At 51.7% G+C, this 16411-nt stretch overlaps 1 protein-coding gene across 3 annotated transcripts in view; it reads right to left on the bottom strand.

Annotated features, from left to right (window-relative positions):
• Window positions 1–419: 419 nt before the first annotated feature.
• SRGAP2 (SLIT-ROBO Rho GTPase activating protein 2) overlaps window positions 420–16411 on the bottom strand; it is a 226544-nt gene continuing 210552 nt past the window's right edge. For 2 of the 3 annotated variants that reach the window (XM_028120147.2, XM_028120146.2), the window contains exons 19-23: window positions 13960–14039; window positions 11544–11724; window positions 9666–9812; window positions 5891–6215; window positions 420–3800 (exon numbers count right to left, since the gene is read on the bottom strand). In XM_028120147.2, the coding sequence (XP_027975948.1) occupies window positions 3417–3800; window positions 5891–6215; window positions 9666–9812; window positions 11544–11724; window positions 13960–14039 (1117 nt within the window). In that variant the 3' untranslated portion in view covers window positions 420–3416. Of the gene's footprint in view, window positions 3801–5890; window positions 6216–6427; window positions 6467–9665; window positions 9813–11543; window positions 11725–13959; window positions 14040–16411 lie in introns of all 3 variants that reach the window. The other variant, XM_028120152.2, reaches the window with a different exon arrangement.

Consider the following 16411-nt stretch of genomic DNA (forward strand, 5'->3'; position numbering starts at 1 on the left):
TTCAGTCACCCTTGGTTGTGGCTGGCAAAACCTGCGAGCAACCTGACAGGCCCCACTCCTCCAAGTGAGGAAATCTGACCAGCGATAGAAACGAGAATGGTCCTCCCTGAAAACAGGGTGGGTGCATTCTGTGAAGGAAATGGTTCCCATGGCAACAGACTGCCCAATGGGGAGCTAGAAGACTTTCTACAAAACCTCTTAGGTTTCACACATAATGTTGGCGGGGGAGGGGGAATCCACATTCTAGATGCACCTCTGCTGTGCCTTGCTGGGAGGGAGAAGGTGGTTCGCTTCTGAGGTCACATTTCTCCTGTTGCCAGGCAGGGCTCTATCGGCACAGACGAATCACATTTCCTCCTGGGCGCTGGACTCCTGGATTGGAGATTTCAGGGAGTGGAAAAGGGATATAAACTGCAGCATCGAAACCTAAAAACGTATTTTATTTCGAAGTTGTGCTTTGGATTTTCCCCAATCCAACATCTGTTGAGTGACAGTCTTAGGTTCACACAAAGCATCTCCAAGCATACATACAATATTCCAGTTATCAACACTATTTTAAAGAATATACCATTTTACACAAACGTGACATACAAGTCAGACGCCACAACATTGCAATTCCCTGGAAGATCTAAACTTCTCTTCTGCACGTGGAGTACACACACACCAGCCCTTCCGATGGTCTGTTCATCCTGTTGCTGGTGTCATCTCCTCTCCTTGGGGAGAAACCAGGGCGCCCTGAGGAGGTTGGCTGAGACCAGTGTTTCCAGTTTACAGGCTGCTGGCTGCAAACTCCTCTCTTTTCCAAATTGGGATGCTGGGAGCCCCACCCCACCTCTGTTCCCCCAAAGACTGACCCATCAGAGTCCACACCAAGAGAAGGATCCATGCCTCAAGGGGCAGAGCAGGGCTCTCCGAAGCATCATGCTGGTTTAGGCAAGCAGATCTGAGGAAGACTGGTCTCCCTAGGCCCTGGATAGCCAGCTCCTTTTGGCTTTTCGGTGTAAAAATCACAGTGTGCAACCTGAATTCCAGTTGACCGCAGGAGCTCTGCCGAGAAGGAGGCTCCTTCTGTGGGTTCCTAGTCCTCTCGACAGGTCTGTCTCACAAGTGTCAGGAGCACCAGAGAGGGGAAGACAACTTGGCTCCCAGAGCTGGGGGGGGAGGGGGGGGAGTAGGTGGCCACTCACACACTGTCCAGTTCGTGATGCGAATCGGCAGATGGACACTGACCAAGGGGATGGTGGACACAAGTCATGTACAAGGGCTGCAAGAGAAATAAGGCAGGAAAGACAGAATAGGCCCAAAGCTTTGTCATTCAGAAAGCTTTGCTTTGATTTCTCAGAGAGGAGTGTGCTGGAAGGAGGGGGAAAGGGCAGGTATGGGTGCCAATTTTGATCAGTTGGATCAAAAGGAATGTAAAGTGAAGGGCAGGGCTTCCATTTTCATCAAGGAAACAGATCCTTGGTTCCGAAAGCCCCTGCTGGCTCAAGACCTGTGCAAGTCCAGGTGAGAGACAAGGACAGGCCAGTGGACAGAGAAACAAAAGCCAAGAATCCAGAGGCCCGTGGGTCGCTTCTCACAGGCTGACTCACTTTACTGAAGGAGTGCTTCATTTCTCCTTTCTAGCTCTTGGGATAGTTGTCCTGGTGTTGCAGATTAGCCTTCTAAAAATTAGCGGTTTCCCCCAAAGCTCCTCCTTCCTTCACCCAGAATGAGGAAAATCCTACCACATTCCACAGCACCAACTGCCAACTTCAGAATGTTGGTCGAAAAGGAATCTTCTAGGCTAAACATAAGGAAACTCAGATTTTCCTATCTGAATGGCAACCCACCACCTCTCTTGACCTATAGAAAATAAGGCTAAAAGCATAACTTTAAAACCAGAAAACAGAGAAGAGGAACGAGATTCAGCTTTAACTCACATAGCTGTCTGAGACTCATGAAATGGGAGTGTGACTGTCCCCAGCCCTGCTACTGCCATGACAGCATGAAGCCAGGGAAGCCGGGACCAGGGGCACCAGGTTTAGAGACCGGATTAATGTAGGCAAGGGCATCATTTCTGCTTTTTGGGGAGGAGAACCAGAAAAAAAGGCCAACAGAAGGCCGAAATATTCATCATCCAATTTTTTGTTAGATTCCGGCCTCAGGAAGACTTTAGAGCCCGTGGGGCCGAAGCTCTCTTAGTTGTCCTTATTTGGATAAAAGAAAACAGGTTTTAAGGAGTAATGTCTCTCTTTAATCTAACTAGGGCTCTCCAAGCCCCTGTTGGTCCCTGAAGAGAGATCTTATAGAGAATAACCCAAACTAGAGGGGAGAGCTTAGGTTACACTTTCATTCAGGAACACTTTGGGGGTTAGCAAAGCTGAATTTAATTTTTGAACAGGATAATGAATATTGTCTTAAGTGCCCCAAAAAAGTGGGAGGAAGAAGGACCCATTTCTCACCTTTTCCAAACCTGCCATAAACACAATAAAACTCTCTTAAGACTCTTTATCCTAAAAGGAACCAGCTATAAAACTGTCTTATACAGGAAAATGTCTTAAATGGAAAATGGTCCATCAGAGACAAAGACAGGAACCCGAGAAATGTCTATACATTCAGAAAAACTTTAGAAGTTCTATAAAAAGACTGAGTTGTATTCCTAGAGGATGGAGGAGAGCAAAAGCAAACACCAATGACCAATTCACACCAATAGAGAGAAGACAGAGAGAAAGCCCCCAACCCCAAACAGATTACAGGATTGAGTTCCATCCTGCTCAATTTTTTATGATGGAGAGATTTCAAAGGCTAGGTTCTCTGGCCCAGACAGAACAAGATTTGCAATGGAAACAGAGGCCCCTGGTGGCTCTTGTGTGAACTGCCACAATGACTTACAAAGAGACTGGTCGGGGACCAGGAGAGGCTACACATGCCAGAGACTAGAAAAAACCTGTGTGCGTGCGTGCGTGCGTGCGTGTGTGTGTGTAAAACAAAGAATGGACTATATATGGTTCTCTATAGTCAGTACCCAAAACAAGATGCCACTGAGAGCTGGCTGTCAGTAGCCAACCATCTGGTCAGGCATCCCCTGTGTCTGAGGGGACGGAGACGTGAGCCTGTGTCCTCATGACTCGCCATGCCAGATTTCACAGTGACCTGATAATGGAAAAATCTATCTCTGGCTAACCTAAGAACAGTATGTACTGCAGCGGGCTGGATTACGACGACAGGGAGAAGCGGAGGGCAGCGGGAAGGGCAGGGCAGGGTGATAACGAGGGCTTCATTCTCAAAGTTTTGGGTGATGGGAAGGCTAATTCCGGCAAGAACAACTTAGAATCTAATTTTCAACTGAAGTCCCCAAGCTAGTTAAATAGGAAGATTTTTAATAACAGTCAGTCCCTCCAGTCCCCTTGTCTAGAACAATTAAATTATATCCCTCAGACAGTACAAGACTTGTCAGTGGACTGTGGGGAAGATGATGAGTTGACACCAGGGCTAGTGGCATTTGTTTTGGGGAAGACAGTGGGCTTGGGTCGTGTGGCCGGCGGCTTGACGGGGGCAGCCATCTTCACAGACTTGACGGGCCGGAAGGCGCAAGCGATGTCCCCAGCAGTACTGGCACTGCGTTGGAAGGCGGGCTCGGGGTCCTTGAGGAGCTGGGTGTGCAGGGGGCTGGAGGGCTCCGATGTGGGGGCCACCACTGGGGAGGTTTTGAGGGGCTCCAAGGTGTCCAGAACCACATCAGGGGTGTGCTTGACGCTGCTCTGCCGCTCTAGCTCACGCAGCTCGTTCAGGGCAGAGTTCATAGTTGCCTCAATATCCTGCAAAACAGGAAAAAGGAGGAGGTGAGGCAGATGTAGGGAGAAGTCCCCAAGGATCCTATTTCAACAGCATAGGCCAAATCACGAAGAAACCAACTGCAGGGAGATGTCCGGATTATTTTACTTGGCCCAAATCCTTAAACATATGAATGTTCAGAATGTGGGGAAGGGGGAAAAAAAAAATCTCATTTTCAGGAGATTTTTTTTTTTTCTCCTTTAGAAAAGAGTGACTGAGATGTTATTTTAAATAGAGTCCTCAGGTTTTAGAGATAGGAACTGAAATATTTCTGGGTGAAATGACATATAATCCAGTGGGGAGGGGAAAAGTCGCTGAATTAAGAATGGCCAGGAGTTTGGTCACGAGTTACATGGTATTTATTATCCAATTCTCTCTACTTTTGTGTATGCTTGAAATTGTACATAATAAACAATTTCTTACTAAGTGGTAGAGATGAAGTATGATCTTTGTTTTCTTGGACTTCAAAGCCAAAGGTCAAGAAGGGTCAAGAAGGGTCAAGGGCTGAGGAAAGGTTCCAGAACCCTCGCCCTGAGATTCATCAGGACACCTCCCCCATCCCACTCCACCCCACCCCACCCCACCAGAGTGCCCAATTTGAGGAAGCCATTTCCCTCCACCCATCACCATGAGAGGGGACCGAAGAGCGACCAGGAGGGGGAGCCAGCCACACAGGTGAATCACCGCCTGCGAGTCACAGTGGAACAACCCAGCTCTCAGGAAATAGCAGAACCAAAGACCCTTTGTCCACAGCCAGCTACCCCTCAGGGAGACCTCTCAGCTCCCTCCCCACCTCTCCACACACTTGTGTCTGGCACCCCCAAACCACCACAGGCTTCCTCCCTTGGAATCAGGCTCACGTGGAAAGACTGCATGTTCCAAGCAAAGGCCCTGGTTCAGGCTTCTTGGCCCTCACAGGGTGATCTATGCTTTCTGTGGATGGCGATTTTCACTCATCCCTATGAGTGCTCTCAAACCTTACAAATGCTCAGGAAGAACTCCATCATCTCCCTCCTCAGTCCTGCTCTGTAGCCAGGGTCTGTACCGGGAATGTACCCCTCCTGGCTCAGGAGGGAGCTGGGAGGAGTCCCACGGCGCAAGGCAGATTGGAGCCAAGAGCTTCAGGAGAGGTACCGAGGTTGACGGCGAGCAAAGCAAGACATCTCAGGCCCGCAGCTTAATACTGTGCTCGCCAGGTACACCTTCCCTAAGTAGAGCAACACAATTAAACCAACAGAGACCACACACAGCCTCTACTGCCCCCTGGAAGATGGGGCGAGAAGAATCTCAACTCAGCTGAAACATAAGAGGGCAACGGGGAGCCCTTAGCTCCTACCTGGTCTAACGAAAATTAGAGAGTTGGGAGAGGCGTCTGAGTGAACTGCCTGGAGTTGCCCAGGAAGTCGGATTTTTAGAGGTGGGGCTGGATCGCTAGTAGTTCACGGAAAACAGAGACTTGTCAGCGTGGTGCATACACGGAAGGAAGACCCCATAACCAGGGAGCTCATGGCCACCTGCATCTGGAGACACGGGCTGGAAACCTGCTGGTGCCTGGGCCCCCGGCAGCAGAGTATTTTGGGGCCGTGAAACCCGGAGCGGATTGTTGATGGATCACCCACCTCCCATTAGGGACCAGAGATTAGCCTCAGGGAACGGGAGAGGGGCATGGGCACGGTGACAGAAAAAAATGGCCAGGACTACATCTGTTCCTCAACACTCAGACGGCTTCACGAAAGCCGACCGGGCTCTCAAAACCCGAAACTTGGGCAGAACGGACTCTATCAAAAGACTAACTATTCGCTTTAAAAAGTACAAGCCCCTTGCAAATAGCCTGTACACGAGCCAGAAGTCTGAATTCTTTTATTCTGTCTTCGAATTCTTCTTGGGGAGAGTGGGATTGGAGAATTGCTTAGAAAGCTGCCTTCTCGGTCCAGATGTCCAGCAGCCTCTGACTCGGTATGTGATGCACAAACTTCGGCGGTTTCAAGGCCCGTTGTAATTAACGCGGGCTGTGCTACGCAGTAGCGACAAATGTAGACGCGCTCGCCGGGTGTCCAGGAGCCCCCCCCCTTACCTGTGCAATGACCTCAGGGTCCACGGGCCGATGGTTATTGAAGCTCTTTGACCTTCCTGCTGTCACCGTCTTCCGGATCTGTGGGCTGTCCAGCCGATTCTTCAGGGATGAGTGGCGGCTGATGGAGTTGAGGCTCCCATGCCCACTGATGGAACACTTATCTGGCCCTTCCTTGGGGAGACTCTGGCTCATGATGGGCTGGGAAGATGGGCGGCAGCTAGCCCCCACCCCCGGGGAGGCCGAGTCAGTCAGGGAACTGCTCAGCCCATGGTTGTCACTCCGAAATGTCTTCCGGATGCTCCCAGATTCTGGCCGCTTCCTTTGCCTTCAATCACAAAGAGAAAGGGCAGCGTGATCAGGGAGCCCTGGCCCTAAGGAAGCTGGGGCGAGTGAGAGAGGGGTGGGTGTTGGCACCCAGGGGTTTCTGGAAGGAGAGGGACACACAGCTTCTCTCCTTGGCCTCACCTTCCCTTGCTTTCTCTGTGTCTCCGTTCCCCTGCCACCCCCAACCTGGGCAAAGGAGAAACGGATACTTACTTGGTGGTTGTGGGCTTTGAATTCTCGAGATGTAAGGTGCTGCCACGAAAAATGTCTGATTAAGTGAAAATTTCTAACGGGAGACAGATTCGCAGAAAGGCCCCCTCCATTACCTGCTTTGAACAGAAACCTAAAGGCCCAGGTAGGAGAAAAATTCTCACCATCACCAAGAAGGCAAGAGGAGAGCTGATCTTCCCAAATTCTAGCATGTTTCTTAGTCCAGCTACGGGACTGTAATCATTTTGGGCTCTGGCAAGAGGCCGTTGTTCCCTCTTGTGCGGACATGGGACAGAGTATTTTTCAAGAGGCTGCAATGCTGCAGGTCCAGGGCCAAGTTTGTGCATTTTCTTAGGGTGGAAAGACATCTACATGACCCTAAGTCACCCAGCACTGGGCTGAACCCTGGCTCTGAGCCAACTTCCTTCAGCCCACTGAGACTCTCCTACAAGACGGCTTGGCAGAGTCCTAGTAGCATGGGTGTTGCCTATTGCTGAATAATTTCATTTTTTTCCTTGGAATCAGATTCTCAAGGACCTAATCTAAGAAGCAATACAATTTCTGGCTTGGGATGGCAGCTGGGCAGCTCTGATCTAGAAACTACTAAGGACGACAAAGGCTGAGGCTGGAGCCGAGGTGGAGGAAGGGAAGGGGTAGGACCTGAAGACAGAGAGCCAGGCTGTGTGGCAGAGCCAGGGTCCTAAGCCAGTCCTGGTCCCATTCACTCGACCAGATCTTCTCCATCGGGGCTTGGTGTGGAACCCGGCATACACTCCCTGTAGCGGCCTGCTCAGGCCATCTAACCGTGGGTGTCAGCCATTCTTGAGCAGAAGAAGATGTTCTCGGAGTCTTATAAGGCCCAGCTGAAATGACTCTTCCCCAGTACCCCGAGTCCAAGGGCAGGCAGAAGCAATCACTCCCTCTTTTGTTCCTTCAGAGCTTTCGATGGCGCTGCTTTTTAGTTACCTGTCTATATGGCATTTACTCGGCCAGACTGAGTGCCGAGGCCGGGCACTGTCTTCTTCATCTCTGAATAACCAGCACGGACGTTTGGCACAACAGTGAGCCCTCACTAAATGTGTGAAATTAAATTGAATGCCACACCCGAATAACTCGTTGCTGATTTCCTTTTTCCACTTGAGGATGGCTGACTCACAAAGCTCAAACCGCTGAGGAGGCAGATTGTGGAGCGGCTGGTGTGGGCCAAGTCCCTGGCCAGGGCCCGGGGACGTGAAGAGAGGAAGGCAGAGTTCCTGGTTTCAAGATGCTCAGCTTGATGGGTTATCCAAGTGCAGCCCGAGTCCTGAGAGAGACTCAAAACTGCTGTGGGAGTACAGAACGAGGGCACCTAACTCAGCCCCGAGGACCTTGGGGTGGCAGAAAGGCTTCCCCAAAGAGGTCAAGCTTCAGGCTATGTCTTGAAGGGAGAGGAGGAGCTGACTGGGGGGTGGGGGAGGCAGCAGATGCAATGGTCCAGGGGTGCGAGAGAACCCGGGGCCCCGGGAAGGAGTGACGGACGTGTGGGGCAGGCAGGGAGGCTGGAAGGGCAGTCACTCCTCGGGGCAACATGTGCCCCGGGGGCTGCCACTCGCCCACCGACTAGCTGGCGTCCGAGGAGACCTTGTCCTCTGAGAACCCCGCCCTGACATCACCAAGTAAGGAGCTCAAGGGAGCCGCCTTTGACTTTCCACCTGGTGTTCATCTTTTGACTATTTCAGCTATTATCCTGTACAATTTCTGGGTACAAATGGCACCAAATACATGATGGCTTAGAAACATGTACCTAACTAATTATTGAACTCTCCCTCCACCAACCCCGCCTTGGTTTCCGGGTTAATTAGAGGCTTACAACCTTATGATTATAGGATTATAATTAACATAGACTTGTAAATAAAGAAGAAAATGTGATTAGTCCACAGTTACTTTTTACTAGCTCGCCCTCCCAGCAGGGCACTAGGCTGGAGGGAAATAAAATCCTTGTTCTTTTTTTACTGGTCTGACTTAAATTATACCTACACTAAGTGAGCTGAATCAGCGACTTTGCTAACTTGAGGGTGAAGGATGGAAAAGAGCCACGTGCCCCAACCACTCCCCCTGCTACCGTCTGGTTGGAAGAAAGCCAAGAGATCTGGGCGACCTGGTGCAGTTTAAAAACAACAAGCATCTTTTATTCTCCTTCCAGTTTCAGTGTCCAGAGGCTACGGTTAACAGGTTTTCAATGTGCAAATCATTTCATTCCTCCAAAGCCAGAGGGGAATAAAAACTGTACATCATCTGCAATCCATATTCATCAGGAACGCCCTGGGGCTTGTCATCCCGTTGGCACTGGGCCAAGTTTCAGGATCTGGCGGAAAAGAGGTCTGTAGGCTTGGGGACTTGGTGTCTGGCCCCTTGAGATGAGATTAGTTCTCCAATAACCTGAATGTCTCTAGGGGAGGCCGCATCACACAGGCGTGGAATCCCTCTAGCCGGCCAGATCGGGTGTGGGTGGAGTTAGAACCCTGGGATGCTGCTCACAGCCACAATGAAAGCTGGGGCCAGAGTTAAGAGCCTGCCGGACAGGAATGGGAATCTGCAAAGGGACTAACAGGGGGCGATGACACAGGGCTAAAGCAACAGGGAAAACACGGACAATGATTTCTACTGGTATGAAAGGGCAGAGGGGAGCTGGGGGTTAGGCAATGATTAAAGAGCTCGGGACAAAGCTTTCCTTGTTGGGGGCAGGGAGCGGGCACAGTGGTCTCCTCTCCTTGACGGAGCGAATGCCGGCCAGGGCAGGAAACAGACACATCGTATCCAAATAAACCTCTCTGGGGTCACGTGAGCCTAGTGGAAGACGCACACGACGTTGGCTCTTTGGACGGACAAGGAAGGGCCAGGAAGACATCAAAGACTATTATTCGGGTAAGAATTGGAAAAGAGAAGGCACCTCTGAGAAACAGTACAAAACCAGGTTGCATAAAGGGACCAAAGCTTTGGTCAAGTTTAAGTAGTCAGCCAGGGGCCGACAGACACTGCCCAAGCCCAGGGTGGGGTACCCTTCCACAGCAGGAGCCTGGGACCTGCTGGCCGGGCATGTGGAAGCTTCCTCAGCCCTGTCCGCCCTGCAGCAGCAGTGAGCACATGCAGTGTTAGGACTGGCGGGGGGTGCGGCACAGGCATGGAGAGGGGGGTGAGGCCGGAGGGTGAGGCTGGGTGTCGCAAGGCATCGGGGGAGCAGAAAATGAAAAGCAGAGCTTACTTGTTGATGTTTGCAAGATAAATATCGGCTACATGACCCCCACTGGGACAGCTGGCCCCCGCTCTGGCTGTCACCTTTTCTTCAGGTGGCTCAGAAATGACCTCAATCTCAGACTTGGGGCTGGACCTCTCCACGACACCGTCCTCGCTGGGGGAAAAGGGGCAGGCAGGCAGGGAGGAGGGGGGAAAACAACAACAACACAAAAAGCAGCGTTAAATCGGCAAGATGGCCCCCCGACACACACGCGAACCCCCGTGACAGCTCCGAGGCAGCGGGGACACCTGGCTGGGCTAGCTCTGCGAGCAGAGGCAAGGAAAGCTAAGGGCCTTTGGAGGGTCGTTTAAATAAAAATAAATAATCCCGCTGCCTTCCGCGGGATCCTCGGCCGCCGCCAGAAAGCTGAGCTAGGGGACACCTGGATTCGAGGCATCTGCCTTCGACCCCACGCTGCTTTCCTGGGGCAGCTGTGCCAGGGCCACCTCCTGAAGAAGGAGGCGGCCAGTCCAGGGTGCGGTTTATCTGCTGAGGTCCCGGGCACTGGCGGGCAAGGACGGGCAGCTCTGCGCTGGCTCTGGAGAGGCCGGCATCGAGGCAGGACACTGCCACACACGGTCGTCGAGCATCAAGCCCCGCTTAGAGCGTCCAAGCCGGTCCCAGGTCATTCCACTGCTCTCCCGGGCCCTCTGGCTACTGATGACAAAGAAAGCCCCTTCTCCCCCACAATTCCTCTTCTCTCGGTCCCGGAGTGAAGTCATAATGCTAAATTTGGGAGGGTCCTGTCCACGCACAGATGGCCACCGGGTTTGCGATGTTATCAACAGAGGGAGGATCTCCCTGCAGAACGAGCCGGGGAGAGGCTGGGAGGGTGCAGACTCACTCAGGATATCAACCTTTAAAAAATAATATTAAGGGAAGGACTAAAAACACTGACAGCATCGTATCCAAGGGCAGGGAGTCGGGGCAGAGGCAGGGCAAAGGGGCAGGGAGGCAGGCTCGAGTGGGCCAGGGGGGTGGGGCGGGGGGGAGCCCTCCTGCCCGGGAGACTTCGCTTCAAAGAGCGGGAGCCAACCAACAGCCCAGCTGATGAAGTCTCTCTGGGCCCAGTTCACGCTCCCTTTGCTCCCAGACGCCCTCTCCCCTCCTCTCCCTGTCTTTCCCTATGTCAACCTCGTTTCCTGGTGGCTCTTTCCACCAGGCCGCTTAAGCTAGATTTCTCCTAGAAAAGCAAGGCATCATTTTCATTTGCAAGTGGAAAAGCGCCAATGGCGGCCCAACTGGTTGGGATGAGCACAGTTGTTTTTAGAAAAAAAAAAAAGAAAGAAAAGAAGTAAAAATGTTTTCCCACCCTGAGCTTTCCAGAATGGAAATGTAAGTGGTCAAACAATAACCCCTCATTATCACTCATCAGGTTTAAGTGTAGATGAGCAGGAGTGCCGGCAAGTTTCCAAAATGACTAGGGGGGTGGTGAATGGGTGGGGAGTGATTTGCAGGGGGAAGAGATGAAAAAACAATTCCCCGGGGTACCTGGGTGGCTCAGTTGGTTGGGCGACTGCCTTCAGCTCAGGTCATGATCCCAGAGTCCTGGGATCGAGTCCCACATTGGGCTCCCGGCCCACTGGGGAGCCTGCTTCTCCCTCTGACCCTCTCTCCTGTCATGCTGTTTCTCTCTCTCCCTCTCTCAAAGAAATAAATAAAATCTTTAAAAAAAAAAGGGGGGGAGAAAAAACAATCCTCCACGGAGTCTGGGTAGAGTCCTTCAGGGATGGTGTTGGTGCCCCCTGGGGGTTGGTCTCCCTCACCCTCCTCTGGAGCCAGAAATAAAGTCTCACTCCCACAGTGCAGCCAGGTACACCTAGAGGTGCAGGGGACCCAACGTACGTGTCTTGGACCACGATGTACTGATGGGGGATGAGTCCGTCGATGCCATTGTGCCGGCCTTCCCACCAGTCATCGGAAGCCCGCTGGTAAAGCAGCAGGGATGCCCCCTTCTTGAAGGACAGCTCTCGGGCTGTCCGGCCCACGTAGTCAAACTTGGCAATGGCCTCGATGGGCTCACACTCTGAGAGGGGCAGGAGAGAAGGAAACACATGTTGTTGGGACCAGAGGCTCAGGAAACTGGGAGGAAAAGCCCAATTAGCTGAACTTACACTGGTGGGAAGATAACCCGGTGTGAGAAATAAGCCATGGAGGATGGAGGGATGAGGCAGGGATTCTTGTGTGGACTGTGCCATCACCCTAAAAGCACTTGTGCGCCCTCTTCTGCCTTTGGTCCCCCCACCGGGAATCCCTTTCTCTCTTGTCTTCCTGAGGAAGCACACTGGGTCACAACTGAAACATCATCATTAAAAAGCAAAACAAAACAAAGAATACTTAATTCTCTCAGCAGTTTTCTGTGCAAAAACGAACCACACATGCAGGGTGGGAGTCTTGTCAGGCTTGGGCGCAGTCTGCCTCCTGGGAGAGCGCATCGTGCTGCCCAAGAGGCTGAGACCCACTCAGGGCAAAGGGGAACTTCTCTGGTGCATCCGCAGCTCTTTGCACCAAACACTATCGGGGACCTTGCCTTGCCGTATTTGTAAGTTTCTTTCCTGATCATATCTTTTCTGATCATAAAATAACTCCATTAATTGCAGAACATTTATCATATTGTACTTTCAATATAACAAATTTTATTTATACTATCCATTCCCCCTCGTAGACCATGAGCTTTTAGTCTCCATAAGGAGAAAATAACTCACCCAATCTACTTTCCAAGGAGCAAAATATGGAAATATATTTTGTGGATAATACATGGGGAAATGTACACAAAAGTAATTTGAAAATTAAAAGGGGTTTACAAATGCAATGACTTTTTATTTTTGTGTGAGCTTCCATCTCCTCTGTAAAAAAAAAAAAAAAAAAAAGGACAACAATAGTGCCTCTTTCATGAACTTGTTAGGAGGAGTCAACAAATAGCAATTTGTAAAAGCACTTAGAACAACGCCCGGCCTATAGTAAGCGCTGTGCAGACATTAGCCAGTATTCCTACTGTCATCATTACCATTATCTGCGCTGAGCAGCAAGGGGGAGGTCAGAGAGCAAGAAAGAAAGCTCCCAGAAACCTGGAACCCGAGGTTAAAGTCAGATACTCCGAGTAGCGGACAGGAAGGCTGCCTACAGGCAAGACCGGGCCCAGGCAGCATGATTGGTGGGCCTGCCCCGGAAAAGGCAGGGCTGGAGATTTCACTACAGGAGGCACACCATAGAAGGCCTATCTAAATATCCCAAATCTCAGTTCTGTACAGCCTTGGGCATATCACTTGACTTCTCTGGCCTCTGTTTTCTCAGCTATAAAAATAGTGGCTCTATTTCACTAGGATTAAGAGATAAGACCTACAAAGCTTCTAGCAGGGACAAATTTCCCTACTTCACCTACTCCCCTCCTGTAATGGGGCAGATTATCGTATTGATCCATCTGACTTCAGCAACCAAATAAGCAGCCCTAATTTTTTTTTTTTCTCCTCTAAAAAGCTGGCCTAGGATTGCAGAATTCACAGCAAGGCGGAGAGAACAGGGAAAGCTCCGCAGACTGTGCCAGTTCGTTCTCATGCCCAGAAAATTCTGAGGCCCCTTGTCAGCTGCTGAGTCTTCCAAGAGCCGAAGTGGTCCAGAAATGGAGGTGTGGAACTGTTGGAAGGACGGGAAGCGTGCTGGCTGGACAGACCCTAATAAATCCTGGGCGCTGCCTAGGGGCCCAAGGCAACAGCTGTGCATTCCACCTCTCGATGCACACCCGCCAGGCTGCACAGCGCTCACATGTCTGTACTTTGGAAAGGGTCAATCTTTCCAGTCGGCAGGCGTGAAAGCGTGTGGTTTCTGCATCCTGAGTCCCACTCCCCTCTGGCTTGCTTCTGTTGGGTTCTTGGCACCCAGCTTTTCTGTTCCCCAGGCTAACAGTTTTTTCAAACGAGCTCTTCTTGATTTTGGTCTCCAGCTACCTGGCAGGAGTCTAGACTGTGACAGGGGACCAACATCATGCAGGCGAGGGGCAGGGAGTTGGAGCGAGAAGCTTTAAAGGCTCTGAAAGGTCTAGCTCTCCAACTGCGGCTTAACGCAGAGACAGTTCTAGTTGAGAGGGTGGGCAGTCTCTCCAAGAAAGGGAAGGAATGAAAACGAGAGACAGGAGAGCCCCTGCCTGTCTTTGGGGGGCTGCTTAGCAGGAAGGAGCACGGGGAGCTCACGCTATATAATCCCTTCCTTCCACTTCACCCCCCGCCCCCCGTGGCCCCACTGCCCCGGAAGCAGGGCCCCGTACCATCATCGCTCGTGTGGTGCTCTGCGGTCACATCCTGGGTTGAGTCCTCAGCCGAGGTAGTCTCTCCATGAGGGCTGTCACTGCAATAGAAGAGTCACGGGGACCTCAGCCCTCGCTGACCAAATTCTTGTCTTCTTCACAAAGCTTCCCTGGAGCAAGGGCACGGAAGCTGCCTCACACTCTCTACATCCTGATTGCTCACCACAGTGATGATGAAACACAAGCCTCCCAGGGTTCTCCAGTCCAGTCCCTGCTGCAAAAACTGTTTGAGACTGCCTGGGACTTAGAATATCCTGAGACAAAGGGAGCCCCTTTCGAATTTACAAAATAAGTCTTTTTGAAAATACAGAACAACTCAACTCAAGGGCTGATTCTCTAGGTGAACTAGCCCCTGAGGGAGCACATGGAAGAACACACTAGGCTTTTGCCTGGGACACAACTGGACCTGAAAACCAGCTCTGACACTTGGGAGCTGTGTGACCCTGGACAAGGGACTGAATCTCTTTAAGCCTCAGCCACCTACTGATGATTGAGGCTAGTGGTCTGTATAACATCACAGCATCGCATGAAGAGTCACTGAGACACGACGGAGTGGTTAGTAACTGGTCTTCCTTTCCTTCTTTCTCATTTTGCTTATGTCTAGTTACTAGGAAAGTCGTTTCTACTCCTGGTCTCCTGGCTTATGGACATCAGAGTAGATGGGGATGGGCACCAGGAAGTTCTAAACCCCTGTCCATTGCTAAAGTTTCTTCCTCTGGCAGTTGGTAGTAACAAGGGAGCCTTTCCAGGCAATTCTATGGAAGCATTACCACCTCCTCTATCCACCACCTGGCCTCATGGTTCCTACCTTCGAGCCTATAGCCTCTCCCTCCCCTTGGGACAGGTCTTTCACTCCAGAAAGTTCCTCAAAGGCCAGGGGACCAGTTCAGAATTCAGTTCCAAGGAGGCTCTCCAGAATCCAGAGAACTTTCTGGGAGAACATCAATAGGGATTCCTCCTTACCAAAAAATGTGGGCACAATTTTTCACTTTTACTGGGCCTAAAACTCTGATGAGTTCCACGACACTCTAGGGCCCCAGGGGCACACAGGGCAAAGGCTGTTTCCTCCAGAGTTGCAAGTGCAGTTATGTGGCCATCCAGGAAGGCAGCGATTCTCCGTCAGAGAGTCCTGGACGGCTTGTTAAAAGTGGATTGCCTCACTCCTAGAGTTTCTAAGTCTCGAGGGCCAGGGAGAGCTGGAATGTCTGTATTCCCAGCCAGCCCTATGTAACATAGGTGTTGTTGGTCCAAGACTCCACTTGGAAAACCACTGCTCTAACATAAAGGTGAGATGATGCATTTTTAAGGCCCCTGGGAGCACTAGAATTCTACGCTCACTTCCACACCCACACGTCGGCCACACGGCAAGGCCGCCGACACCTGCAGTCTGAGGAGGCCCCGCAGGCCAAACAGCGGGCAGTCCTAGGGAACCAGGTTCTAGCTGCAGGGCTTGGAACGCGTGGCGACGTGGGCCTGGTCTCTCCTCTTCACAGCTGTGGGGAGGCCAAGTGGCCAGGAGCCCCCTCTCCCTGGCTCTTCTGGTCTCCTAGCCATTCTCCAGGATTCTCAGGCTCTAGCACCCCTTCTGCCACCCCCCGCCCAACTCCTTCATCCATCTTAGCTCGCTTCCCTGGCACTTCTTTCCCCTCCCAAAGAAGAGAGGCTGGGAGGCTTCTGAGTGGGTGTGAGTCCAGTGGTCAGCTGGTCCTTCTTCCCCAGGGTCACCTCCTCTTGCTCCTCGGGTGCTTCTGGCCTCCCACCCAGTCAGCAGTAGTAACATTCCCTAACTAGTCTTGTGGGTTTTCCAGAGGCTGCTAATAAATGTCGGATGCACAGCAAACAGTGGGGGTGGGGGCGGGGGGGTTGCTCTGGAGACAACTGGCAAAAGGTGCCCCCCGTGAGCCATCCCTGTGGTGACTGTCTGCTCCCCTGGGCTGGGACTGGGGGACCAGGGCTGTGGAGGGCTCTGTGTCCTGGGACTGGTCCAGAGATATCTGAGAAGTGAGGGTACACTCTGGAAGGAAGGTAAAGCAGGCACTGGGAACAGTCTTTCCACAGCTTTTCAACTCTCATGTGAGAGAGAAACCAACCCTCCAAGTCACATGCACAAGGACAGCTCCCTGGAGCTCAGCAGCTCGTAGGCTGAGACCTGAACAACCTGCCCTGTCCCCACCAACCATCTGTCAGTGACAAAAAGCTTCCTCTCCGAGCTGGCACCTGTAGGCTTCTCCAGCTCAGACCCAGATGCTGGCATCCACGGGACAGCGGACAAGACCAAACCCAGGGGTGTCAGTGGTATTTTTATATTCATAGACACATGAATATCACTTTCTTCACTCGTCAGGCAGGAGGCTCCTTCTGTGGTGATCAGGGAGAAGCATGGACCCACTGGCCTCTAATTAAGTAAACAACC

This window comes from Eumetopias jubatus, unplaced genomic scaffold (assembly GCF_037043125.1).
Source record: "Eumetopias jubatus isolate StellerSeaLion01/CBP00866 unplaced genomic scaffold, mEumJub1_p1.0 scaffold_12, whole genome shotgun sequence".
NCBI classification, from domain to species: Eukaryota; Metazoa; Chordata; class Mammalia; order Carnivora; family Otariidae; genus Eumetopias; species Eumetopias jubatus.